We start from the raw sequence: 13,295 nt of genomic DNA, 5'->3' as shown, positions 1-13,295 counted from the left end.
CTCCATATTGCTTTGTTCACACCTTCTTACAGCCCAGATTGTAAGAGGGCTGTCTGTCTATCTCTCCAGCTAAACTGTGAGCTTCTCCATTGTGGAGAGACAATGATACTATCCTTAATCTCTGGTGTCAGAAAAGATCCACACTTAACAGTGACTGCCTTAGGGTTGGAATTCCTTTCAACTTGCTCTACTGAGAAGGATAACATTCCCCTAAACACATTTTGCCAAAACTCAAGAGTCAGGCCACAGCGGTCATTATTAAGAACATGTAGTCCCGGGTCCCAGTTTTCAGCTCTACCACCTCAAACTGGCTGATCTTGACTAAATCATGCCACCTCACTGGGCCCCCTCCATCTGTAAAATGGAACAAAGGGTTGTCAGTTAGATAAAGTGAGGTGCTGTGTACAAAGTGTTTCACATGGATCTAAATTTTGTAAGTGCTCAATAAACACCAGATAGTTGTCGCACGCCTTATACCCAGCACTTGGGAGGCAGAGCCATGCGGATCTCTGTGAATTCGAGGCCAGCCTGGGCTACAGAGTAAGTTCCAGGAAAGGTGCAAAGCTACAGAGAGAAACCTTGTCTGGGGCGGGTGGGGAACCCAGATAGTAATTTACATGTTAGGTATCAACCCAGGGCCACAGGAGCACAGACATCTCAGAAGGTTACCAAGAATTGCTACCTTTGCCCCACTCCCAGAGCAAAATATAGAAGAATTAGCACTGCCAGCCCTGGTGGGCCAGGCCTGAAATCCCGGCTACTCAGGAGCCTGAGGCAGGAGGATTGAAAGGCTTGCTAGGGCTATGCAGTTAGTTGAAGGCCAGGCTGGTAACTTAGTGAGACACTGTTTCAAAGGAAAAAGGAAAGAGTATGAGGGGGCAGTAAACAAAACAACAACAACAACAACAAAACTGCCAACCTGACATGACTGCTCCATGATATGGTTAGGGTTTTTATCGTAAATATTAGAGAGTAGAGAGAAAAGGTAATGAAATGAACATGGCAGCAGCAGACTGAGCATGACCAGAGTTAGGGAAGCAGGAGAGAAGGAGAGAACAGTAGAGGCAGTGAGATAGCAAGAGATAGAGAATAGAGGAGAGAGAAGAAAGGGGAGAGAGAGAGAGAGAGAGAGAGAGAGAGAGAGAGAGACAGAGACAGAGACAGAGAGACAGAGACAGAGAGACAGAGAGAGAGAGAGACAGAGACAGAGAGACAGAGACAGAGAGAGAGAGAGAGAGAGAGAGAGAGAGAGTGAGTGAGAGAGAGAGAGAGGGTCTGAATAGTAGGGAATAGAATAGCAGGTTTTAAGAAGGGTGAGTAGCTGCAGGGAGGAAAGGGCCAGGAGACTGGCATGGAGGGCCTTGATATACCAACCACAGGTATATAGCTACAGAGTAATATGTTCCTTCTGCCAGCTGGGAACTAACTGGTTTTCAGAAGTTCCTGAGGAATGCTGGCTTTTCTCTAAAAGAAAATCCTCCTATAGTCCAGATTCGAGCTCATGTCTAGACATTTGGACAGCCTGTGAGACTTAACAAGAACTATGTGAGTTCCCACTACATAGTAGTCATTGGCAGAAATGACACACAAGTCTCTGCTCTGCACCAGCTAGGGATTCTGTTTCTGACTGAGGAAAGGGCTATGGACTGCATAGTTGGTGGTGACAGAAGTCATCTCCAGCTAAAAGAAACCACGTTCTCCAGAATGGTCACCAAACAACTGCGAAAGAAGCACACACGCTGTTCAAATCATGACTCCCCTTCCTGTCCCCAGATCCCAGTGTCCTCAGGCAGCCTCCACAAAGCATGGGTTCGAGTTCATGCTTATGAAGCAAGATTTGAAAGAACCATCACCTCTGTTTTTATGTCAGGAATAGCTTCTTATTTAAAGCAACAGTATATGCGTATGTTTAAAGGAAAAAACACTTTCATTCCATGATCATTCTCAGAAAATTCCAGACGTCGATACGCGGCCATTTGCACCAACCGTACCCTATGATTTTAAAATCTGAATCATATGTAAACTCTTCCTCGGCCACCTGAGAAGCCCCGACACACATCCAACCCACAATTACGTGGTCAGCATCATCGCCCAACTGTTGGAAGCTGTGATGCCCTTATATACCAACGACATGGCCAGGCCTTTGTGCCTTTGCAAAATCATTTCAGTAAGAAGGAAACCAAGTCCTACAACTGCTTTTGCTCTCACTACCTGGAACAGAACAGAGGAATCTGTTGGTTGGTTTCAGTGCCTTTTTAGAAAGGCCTGGGGTATGGGCTGGGGACATAGCTCCATCAGTGGAATGTTTACCCAGCATGCACAGGACCTTGGATTCTATCCCCAATATCACAGACATTGGGCCTGGTGACATATGCCTATATTCCCAGTACTTAGGAGGTAGAGGCGGGAGAATCAAAAATTCCGTGTTATCCTCAGCCACATAGTAAGTTCTAGGCCAGCTTGGGATGCAATGCAGTCCTAGAGAAAAGGGGTAAGGGAAGAAGTCACAGGCACAGTTGCATTACAGTACAAAGAAATCACAATGAAATCTGCAGAAGGTCCTCCCACAGGCCACTAGTTTCCTCCTTAGCCAGAAACACGGGTAAACAAGGGAAGAGGGAACGGGTAACTTAGGTCCCTGAATCATATGCCTCTGGTGCCTCAGTTCCAAAGAGTCTCACATCTCAACAGAATCCCAAGTGCCCTTAGCATCCCCAGAGGCTTGTTTGAGCCACCATGACCTAGGGTCAGGCAAGTAAAATACTTACCTTAGGTATAAAATAACACACACACACACACACACACACACACACACACACACACACACACAAAGCAAAACAGACAAAACCTCAGGAGGGTCAGAAAGTTCGGTCCTTAATATATAAATAACACTGCAATCCAGCATTTAAAAATCCAGTCAAAACACCCATGAAGAAGCAGAAACAAAACTCTAAGTAAGAACAGCCAGTATAATGGATGATTTTCCCCTTTTGCCTCTGGCTTATATGCTTCCTAGTGTGCAGTGAATGGCTGTAGAGTCACTCAGCTGTGAACCGTGAACATGAGTCAGGGCAAAGAGGAATGTGTGACCTCACTCAGGCTTGAGCAACAGCAGAGAAATGCAGCATTTTGCTGAGTAACATGGAAATGGATCTGAAATGTATGGATTTAATTCCTCTGAAAACAACATGATTTTTCAAGGGGAGGAAAGGAAAAGTACTTAGCAGTGGTGTCTGAGGTTTTTTTTTTTGAAGCCTATCCTTTGGAAAATGAACACACGCGCAGATTACTCAGCGCCTGCAATCCAGCTTTGAAATGTGCTTGTCACAAACCACCAGCTTGTTTAAAAACAGGTTTGGTTTTTTTTTTTTTCCCCCACTCAAGCTTGCTCTCTGTGCGCTCAGCTTTGGGGGCTGATCTCTACTGTTCATTAGAGGGAGAACAGCTGTGTCCCATCACACAGTGCGACAGGGCAGGAACAAGTGTCCCACCAGACAGTGCGACAAGTGTCTTCTCTGGGAGGCGGGCCACAGGGCATGCTGGTGGCTCAGCCGGTGAAGAGCTTGCTGTACAAGCATGAGGGCCTGAATTTGGTCTCCAGAAAGAGCGGCATGTGTTTATAATCCCGGCTCTGGGGTGACAGGGACAAGGGGCTCTCTAAAGGTCACTGACCAGCTGACAGTTGAAGCTGTGAGCTCTAGGTTCAGTGAAAAACGTTTTCTCAAAACAGCAGAGAAAGACTGAGGAAGATATCCACCTCTGGCCTCCACATGTATGTGCAAACAAGTACACGCACATACGCACGCGCACACATACAAAAACATTTTTTGATAAAGAAGGCAGGAGAGTGATGCCTTGAACTAAAAGCTTGGCAGAAGCACCACACAGGTCTACACCTGTGTCCTCAAATCCCACCTGCAGATAGCATGGCCCCCTCGGGAACGTGGAGGGAAGAAGAGGTGAAGTTTAGTTACAGCCGAGCAGTGGCCTCTCTACACCCGTGTCATTGGGGACTCAGGCTTGCCACTAGCTAGTCTCCCAGACAGTTCCATGTGGGTGAGAGAACCAGGGTCTGTGGTCACCTCTGTTGAGACACCAGGGCAATGCAGAAACTACCCTGAGTGTAGCCCAAGGAAAAGCCTAAGAAGGAGGGAAAGGCGAAGACTCCATGCTTTGGGAACCAGTCTTCGTGAAGGGTTCCAGCTGCTGTGGCAATGTGGGGTGAAGGCCAGATGCTCCCCAGAGAGTAGAGTCACAATCACCTTTTTCTCCAGCCTTCCCTGAAAGTGCCAATCAACAGAAGGAACCCTAGGCAACCACAGATGCCTATCCTGGTAGAACCTATGTGCCAGCATGCTGCTTGCCTCTGCCGGGGTTTCTCACATACCCAATAGGTTCTTCTGAAGGGTGAGTGTTTTCTAAGTCCTCTGGACTACACAAGACTTGTCTTCACCATCTTAAATAGTTCATATGGTTATGCTGGAAGAGCTAGTACCAGCCCCAGAAGTGGCTTTCCTGCACCCTTTAAATGACTGGGACCACTCATCAGGGAAGGGCAGGTTTTATTCGAATGGTGTCCCATTCAGGGTATCAATTTTCTCCTTAAAAGAGAGTTTTGCAGGGGTCTCACAAAAGCCGCACTTGAACTACCTTGCTAGCCAAAGTCTTCTATACCCACCTGTCAGCCTATCTCCCTTCTAGGACTCCTCCTTCAAAAACACTTTGCATTCAAATTGGGCTGTCTTGCATTAATGAAAGGAGATCCAAGGTCCTCTGTAGAATGTGTTGACATTTTACATCCAGGAAATAAACAAATTTTTTTTCATTACCAGCTTTTATAACATATGAAAGTCTTAGGAGGCTGAAGACTGATTGACAGGTTTGAAAATAAACAGCCTATTTTTGCAGATAGCTCACAGCTGTATTGCTTCCTCCCATGGTGAGCTCAGCTGGAGTTTTCTGGCAGAGAGTCTTTGCCAGGAGTAACCCTTATCCTCTGTGTTCTTTAGGTTAATACATGCAAAAGGACTCTGGTCTTATTTCTTTGAAAACTGATGACACAAACATACCCACACCATTAAGAAAAAAAACAGCAAGACATCAAAATATTGAAAAGACAGAGCAAGAGAGACTGTACTGAAACTAAGATAACACCATTAATATGGCTGCCTGGAGCAAAACACAAAAATCTTAGGAAAAAAGCTTTTCAACTGTGTGCCTGGGAACACAGAAGGATCTTTGGAATCTCTTGTGGGCCTCAAGACAAACACTGCTCCCTTCCTCGACGTAGATACTTTTTTTTTAACCTGGTTTGTGAATGGGATTTAGTCAGATTTTATAGGAATAAAACATTTTATAGTTAAAGTCCTTTTTTAAACCTCTAGTCCAGGAGACAAAAGGCCCCAAGATCTACCACTGTTTGACAGGCTTGCTCTTCTCCTTGATGCAGCCCAAGGTCTGGGCATGTCAGGGAGCCTATGTCCCTGAGTCAGATATGCACCTGAGAGTTGCAAGAAGTGAGCCATTTAAGACTGTTGGTGCTTCTGGATCTTTCTCTGTGCCCTTCTCTCTCTGTGGAATGTTTCGGAGCTTCCCTCTTAGAATCCCATTATTATCTATGCCTATTAACCCTTCCAGACTTCCACAAAGCTTCCTGGCTTCACCTCCAACTGAGTCAATGGCTCCTCTGATCCTCCAGCTCAGTCCTAACCTCCTCCCTGTGAGCCATCTTTCCTGGTTCCCCTCACTCTGTGGAGCAACTTCTGACCTGGAGGTCTGTCCTTCCTCTAGATTGTTAACTCCTAGAGATCTTGGAGCATGTCCTCAAATCCACCTCCCCAGAAATTAATTCGAGGCCCACCACACAGACTTCTCTGTTTTCAGTCTCCAGCTGTGGTGGTGGATGACAGAGTGGCAGAGCACACCTGTATCTCCGGTACCCAAAAGGCATCTGTTGTGGCCACCCTACTCTTGCAGGATCACTGCAAGGATGGGGGACTGAGGACGACAATTGGGGCTTTAAATTTAATGTTCACGCTTTTTAAAAACCTTTTAGAGTCCAGGAAAGTTGTTTAAATGTAAACATGCATTCTCACTGTCTGGAACCAGAGTTAGATGAAATTCCTCAAATGATCTCTTAATGCCATCAAAATTGCATTCAAATGCTTCTGCCAGGCAAAGATAAATTGCCATTTACCCAATAATCTTGTGCTTAAAAGTGACTGGGTCCAGAGAATTTGGGGAAATTTATTATGACAGGGAAAAGGGGTTCAAGATATTTAGTCTGCTGATAAGACAGCTTAGGAATGACCATAATTATCTCCGGGAATTTGAAGGGTCTTTATAAGGTCACTAAGAGGTCATGGGCCAGCTTGGCTCCATCTACTTCGACATCAGAAATGGACTTAAACGACACCAAAATGAGTTAGTCTGAGTCACAGAATGTCAAGGGGAGTTTCAGAACCAGAAGCATCCTACCCGCCCCCCCCCCACGAACTTGTTAGAAGTGCTGACCTCCTAAATCCACTCCTCATCTGCCAAGCCAGAGTTGTGCTCTCTCAAGCCTCACTGTAGCTTATTTACATGTTCAAGCTCAGAAATCTCCTCTAATGTAAGAAAGTAAGAAAGCAGAAGATTGGAAGAGCCAAGGACCCTGCCCAAAATCTGACAGCCAGTCTAGGTTAGGAGCAGAATGGCAATGATCATCACCTTCTATCCAGTTTCCAAGGGTTGCTCCAGTAAGCTTCATCTTTCCTGATCAAAGGGAGTCTGAGTCCTGCCTTCATGTTCACTATAATGTCTTCAGCACCATGCCCTACAGCTATAAAGACTCGGGCAATAGCACAAACCACTCAGTTCAAGGCAGGGTAGCTTGTAGTAGGCTGCTGAAGAAGCCTTCAGACTTCCTGTCCCTAGAAACAGGATAGACACTCTGCATGGCGAAGCCAACAGCCTCTGTTCATGACTTCCCTGTAACAGAAAATGCCTGATGGCTTAGTTCCTCACAGATGGAGAAAAAAAGGCATAGCTCTTTCCAAAGCAGTGTTTCAAGCACTCTAAAGTTGTGGCTAATCCCATGGTCTCGCTGCCCTTGCAGAAGATTCAGAGCAAAAGCCTTACAAATGCCTCGTGAGTTCCCGGGGCAAGAAGTCTAGGGTGGAGGGAGAGATACTTGCTCAGAGTGGGCGCCTTTGCAGGGAAAGCCTGCCTGGGCTTCCAAAGGATCACCCCCTTGCAGGGCTGGGAAGAGAAAGCCCTATTAGCTTCCTGGAGCCAAGCAGAACTTAGAGGAGCCAAGCAGAGTCCAGGGACAAGCCCTGGAAAATAACAGGGGTAAGAAGGAGCTCCTCTGGGTGGGTAAGTGTGTTTCCTGGCACCAAGGAACTGAGGAGCGGTATAATGTATATTTGATGACATTCTCAGCAAGCAACCTCCCTGCCAGAAACCTAGGCTAGAACAAAGTCTGGCACCAGGGCAGACAGAAGATAAAGGGAAAACTGTGGAACCTGCCAGAGAGGCCAGGATGGTCCCAAGGGAGTGGCTAGACAGCAAGGTGTGGAAACTAATAAAAGTCACCATGACAGGCATCATCCTATCCACATCTGCACAGTTCCCATGTGTAAGGTTTTGGGGGATGTGAAGACCATGCCGAAAAGCTGGCAAAGCAACATGAAGAAACACATGGCCCTGAGCATGTCCCTACTGCCCACTCCCAACCGCTGCCAACCCAACCAAAGTCAGGCGAGCAAGATCCTCCTAGTCCCCGTTCAAAGGAAACTGGAGCTGCCGTCACAGTGATGAAAACCACAAAAGACAGCTGCCACATTACTCTGCTAAGATCAAACATCTGTGTATTTGCCACCATGCGCAAATATACATGTCACTCAGACTGCCACAGTTGGGGAATCTTGTGGATGAAGCTCACACACATAACTTTGTTCCCTTTGGGCAGCCAAGCTCCATGCAAGCATGAGCCTTTTGAGCTATAGATAAAATGCAAAGTGCACTTAATCTGCATGATGGTGCTGATCTGCCAACACCACACAGGATTAAAAGGGGTCACTTATGCCACAGGCTTCCAAGGGGCCAATAAGAGTAACTAGAGATGCCTTTACCATCCACTGGCCCTTCTCACCAAATGTAATCCTTGCCAACAGATCAGTCTGCCCCAAAGACTCAGACACAGCTGCCACAGACAGACAGAATGCAACAGAACCAATGATGAGTTCCCTTCTTCCTCCCCTCACCGGCCTTGCCTCCCAGGAGTGTTCTATGGTTCAGTCATTTTCTTACCTGGAAGCTGCAGGGACAGTGAACTCTGTAGTGCCCAGAAGACAGCCCAGACTTCAGGGTGAGTAGGGGACTCAGATCCTTCTTATGTAGTCACATCAGCAGCAGAGGAAAGTCACAGAAAGACTCCTAGCATCTGTGGGCTGCTCGGGAACTCCTTTCAAGTGGAGGAAACAAAGATTCCTTCTGATCTACTGAGAGAGGGAACGAAGGAAAATCTGAGCACACTAGAATGTGAAACTGGCAGGAATAGGCAAGTGTACATGCACACTCCTCTGGGAGGTCTGACTACAATACTGTGTGCTTGTAGCTCCGTCATCCATTTCTTCGGTGTGTCATATGCTAGTTGTTTCTATCAGATAGAACCCCAAAATGAAGAACTTAAGGGGACCTCCAAATCTAGTGAGGACCAAAACATTGTGAGCAAAGTGTCTTGACCAGGTTGTCACGTCCCAGCAAAACTCAAGCATGTAAGAGGGTGTATGGCGTGACCACTCGAGGTCTGACAAAGTCAACTTCTCTCTTCTGCAGCTAACCAGAACTTTATCTAGAAAGAAGGCCTTAGAGACCCTCCATACCTGTACCCCAAGGGTGCTGTGCCTCAGCAAGGTAGTGGGGCTCCTTAGCAGATTGTGTGAGGAAAAGTGCAGGAAGAAACGATCATCTAGATCAAAGGGCTGAAATGATGGGCTGAAAATGACTTCTTTAAAAAGAAAATGCTTCCTTCAAGTGGTGCAGGTGGAGAAGCAAGGGACTGATTGGCCTCTCATAAAAATCCCTCCACTTCGCCGGGCGGTGGTGGCACACGCCTTTAATCCCAGCACTCGGGAGGCAGAGCCAGGTGGATCTCTGTGAGTTCGAGGCCAGCCTGGGCTACCAAGTGAGTCCCAGGAAAGGCGCAAAGCTACACAGAGAAACCCTGTCTCAAAAAACCAAAAAAAAAAAAAAAAAAATCCCTCCACTTATCTTCCTTCAGCACTTTCTTCAATTCCCTCAGCGAGTTGTCAAACGTGACAATAAAATGGCAGAGTCACTCCCAACCAGTTACTGGGTTAGGAAAGAGGACATGGGGCTGGGAAACATAACTCAGAAAATGCATAGCACTTTGAAATGCACCTGTAACCGTACCATTTTAGGAGTTCTCTCTGCTCACACTAGACTTAAATGCTTTGCTGTATACCAGCAATTTCCCTGACCACTTACTAGTGGAGTCCACTTGTCCCCACTTACAGATGAGGAAACAGATATAAGTTTAGTTGATTTTCCCAAAGTCACAGATCTCTCTCTCTCTCTCCTCCTTCCCCTTCTCTTGTTCTTATTATTTATTATACATATGCTGCTGTCACAAGCAGAAAAGACCTTCTGATTTCTTGTAATTTTTAAAATAAAGGAACACACATACACACACACACACACACACACACACACACACACACACACACACTACTGTATTTTGGTATAGGTAAGTGGTTCTCAACCCTTGAGTCGCAACCCCCAAATTCCATCAGAAAACATAGATATTTACATTATGATTTATAACGGTAGCAAAATGACAGTTATGAAGTGGCCACGGAAGTAATTGTATGGCTGGGGTTCACTACACCATGAGGAGCTGTGTTAAGGGGTCCCAGCATTGGGAAGGTTGAGAACCCCTGGTCTCGGTGGTGCTCACAAAAAGAGCCCATCCAGCATCACTTCTTACTAGAGGAAGGAAACAGCCCCTCACCCCATTCCCAAGGAATCAGTTTGAACCATCGTCTACCGGGATAAGCAGAGCCCTTCTTTAGAAGGCTCTGTTAGGATCCAAAAGAGTGTAGCTGATTTTGCACACTCACTCAGACACTTCCTTGTAATTTTGTCTTACATGGTTTCTTCTCCGTTCTGTCATAAACTGTGAAACTAAAATACTGGTTCATTACCATATTTATTAAATTGTTTTAAAAAAACATGACTTCATGCCCTACACTGAAAGCAGTTTAGTTCTATACCTAATTACATATGCTTTTATCTCACTGTCGGGATCATATAACAAAGGTTGCACACCTACCACACCTCTGAGGGATCTCCATAGGGCCACATAAAACTCAAGTGACATTAAGAGGCTACACAGAATGCAAGCTCTGCTGGGACCTGGTAGAAAACCACAGCCCCTGGCAGGGTAGACTCCCTCCTGAGTGGTTAGTGCCTCCAAAATGAACACCTAGGTCCACAGGTCTTTTAGTCCCTTTCTACCTTCCCAGTGTCTCAACACCTGAATCGGTGAAGGAGGCGCCTGACTGCTCCAGACTCACGGCCACAGGCCCCGAGTGGCGGAAGTAGCTGGGAGCTGTCCATGGTGGCGCCGCGCCTGGGCACGCAGAGCCGCCTGTTCCCCGCCCGCGGGCGCGCCTGGGGTCCCTCTCCAGACCGCTGACATGGAGACGACTCCCTGGCTCACTGTCTCCTGGACAGGGCTTCAGCCAGGCCGTGGCTCTCACATCAAAACTTGGCTTTAAAAGGGAGTTCTTACCTGTGGGCAGAGTTGGCTGGTCGGAGCAGGACTGAGAACCTCAGACGGGGCGCGGGTGGAATGTCCAACTCTTGGGGAACACGGGTGCACCGCCCTTCTTGTCAAGAACACACACATTCTCCCGGGTCCATCCCGAAATCTCCCCGGACCTCATTCCCAGTACACGAACTGGAGAACCGTGTACGACTCTTGTGCCCTGATGAGACCTTCGTTTTCTTGTCAATCTAGCGCGACCGTTCTTGCAGATGACGTCCGTTGCGAGGGGCCAACAAACATTCCTGCCGTGCTGCCAGGCTTAGTGTTTGCTTCAGTATCAGCAGGGACCATCGAGGTCGTCTAACATCAGATCATCTCCGCTCGCCCCGTGCCAGCGCATCGCTGGGACGGCAGGGGCTGACGAGGGAACCCAGAAGACCTTGCCAAACGCGGAAGCGACAAGGTGCAGACTTGTGAGGCTCGCGACCACTAGCCACAGGGTAAGCTCGCCCACTGTACTGAGCTCCTTCTGAGACCTGCTTCGGGGCCATTCCTCTTCGGTGAGACACTGTTGTTTGTGTGAGCACCTAGTGCCATTCACAGGAGGACAACCTAAGCAAAGCAGAGATCTGCCTCCCGTCGAATGCGTTCCTGGACGTTGGTGTCCTCAACACCTGCCGCTTGTAAAGACCTCAGAGACGACCACGGAGGACGGTGACAGGGGCGTGCGCCCACCAATACACTCACGGAGAGACAGACAAGCAGGCAGGCAGGCAGACAGAGAGACACATGGGCAGACGGGCAGACAGACAGACAAGCAGGCAGGCGGATAGACAGACAGAGGCAGACAGCACAGAACAGCTGGACAAGAAGGCCGACGAAGGGCAATGTTTTCCCTAAACCGAGGCGAGGCGCGGGATTCCGACTGTCCTCTCCCCTCCAAGACTAAATCCATGCAGCCCTTGCGCCCCAGCCCGGGTCCTCTTACCTCCGCGGTCCTCTTACCTCCGGTTGATGACCGAGACAGTGCCACGCCTCGGGGACCTGGAGTGCAGCATCCCGGAGTATGATATCTGATCCCACGCGTCGAGCTCCTGAGCGAGAGCCAACTGGACGAGAGCGCGCGGGAAGTGGGGTGCAGATCCGAGCCTCACTCAGCTCAGTGAGCCCTCAGCACCAGACCACTGCCACTCTGCGCCCCAGGCGCTCCTCTCTCGGCTCCGGCGCTGGCTGGCTTACTAGCTAGCTCGGAGCTGCCAGCCCGAGCCGCCGCTTTTTATAGCCGCCTTCCGGGGCTGGCTCCTCCTCCCCGAGCCCCCGGCGCCCGCACTCATCCAGCTCCCCCCGTGTGCACCCCCCCCCCTCCGTCTCGGGGCAGCGTCCTCCCACTCACCGAGGTGGGCGGCCTGTGGGGGCCGGACCCGGGCGGGCTCTGGCGGCAGCTCGGGGAGCCGCAGACCTAAGCCCGAGAGCCGCGGCTGGGACAAGCCGGGCCACCAGGTGAGGGCGCTGGAGCCCAGGACGAGCGCAGCCGACCTCCGAGGGCTGTAGCGGTGGAAGCGCGCTTTGCACCCAGTGGCCTCCCTAGAGGACAGAGGACGGGCAGGCGGGAGAGAAGAAAGGCCTGTGACTTCCACAGAGTCACCACCACTCTACATTTCGGCTGTCAGATTTCAAACCCCTCCTCCTTTTTGTAAGCGGCCATAGCAACAGAATCCAGAGTCGCCTGGGTAGGTCTGGAGGTCCCTTGGAGAGGAAAAAGCATCCTTTTGCAGTCAGAGACCTTGGTTTGAAGAGGGCTCATTGACTAGGGAGGTGACTCAGTCACTAAAGTGCTTACAGACTTGAGTTCAATCCCCAGAATCAATGTAAAAAGGCCTTGGGTGATGGCCCTGGTGTGTAATCCCAGCTCTGCGGAGGTGGAGACCGGGGCTTGCTGGCTAGCCAACCTAGCCTACTTGGCAAGTTCAAGGTGAAGGAGAGACACGGTGTCTCAAAACACAAATAAACAAGATGGGCAGCTCCTGGGGGCGGACACCCCAGGCAGCTTGACCTCTGCCCTGAGACATGCATACCCACGTGCATCCCAGAAGAAAGCAAGGTAGAGTGACGTCACACGTGCCAGTTTTCTGCACATGCTGGTTACTCAATCATGGACAAGGAGCATCACCAACCGGCTTCCTTGAGCTCGGGGAGAGGATTTCAGTGAGACTGAAGAGCATAGGTACTAATTCGTAGCTAGTGCTCGCTATCCTGCATGTAGGGTGGTGGGACGCGGAACCTCTTGTCCGCACAGGCCAATGTTCTCAGGGGTCGAAACAAGAAGGTACCACCGGTGAGCTATTCCCGGCCACAGGAATCAGCCCATACAGAGTGTGGCATCTCCTCGACACTGGGTGCCCGGAGCACCGGCTACTTAACCACTCTGAGCCCAGCAAGAAACAGAAGGTGTTGTGGAGGGTTTTCTTTCCACTTCATTTTAATTCTAAGATGAGGGCTTTGATTGCCATTGTACATCCTG

At 49.0% G+C, this 13,295-nt stretch overlaps 1 protein-coding gene across 1 annotated transcript in view; it reads right to left on the bottom strand.

The window, feature by feature from the left end:
• The window catches only part of Cemip (cell migration inducing hyaluronidase 1), a 159,067-nt gene extending 146,588 nt beyond the window's left edge, over positions 1 to 12,479 (bottom strand). Inside the window, exons 1-3 of the mRNA XM_059269006.1 lie at positions 12,454 to 12,479; positions 12,168 to 12,358; positions 10,581 to 10,798 (exon numbers count right to left, since the gene is read on the bottom strand). Of these exons, the coding sequence (XP_059124989.1) occupies positions 10,581 to 10,798; positions 12,168 to 12,358; positions 12,454 to 12,479 (435 nt within the window). The remainder of the gene's footprint in view (positions 1 to 10,580; positions 10,799 to 12,167; positions 12,359 to 12,453) is intronic.
• Positions 12,480 to 13,295: the final 816 nt, after the last annotated feature.

Source organism: Peromyscus eremicus, chromosome 1, assembly GCF_949786415.1.
Source record: "Peromyscus eremicus chromosome 1, PerEre_H2_v1, whole genome shotgun sequence".
Lineage (NCBI taxonomy): Eukaryota > Metazoa > Chordata > Mammalia > Rodentia > Cricetidae > Peromyscus > Peromyscus eremicus.
This window is presented reverse-complemented; position numbering and strand designations above follow the sequence as displayed.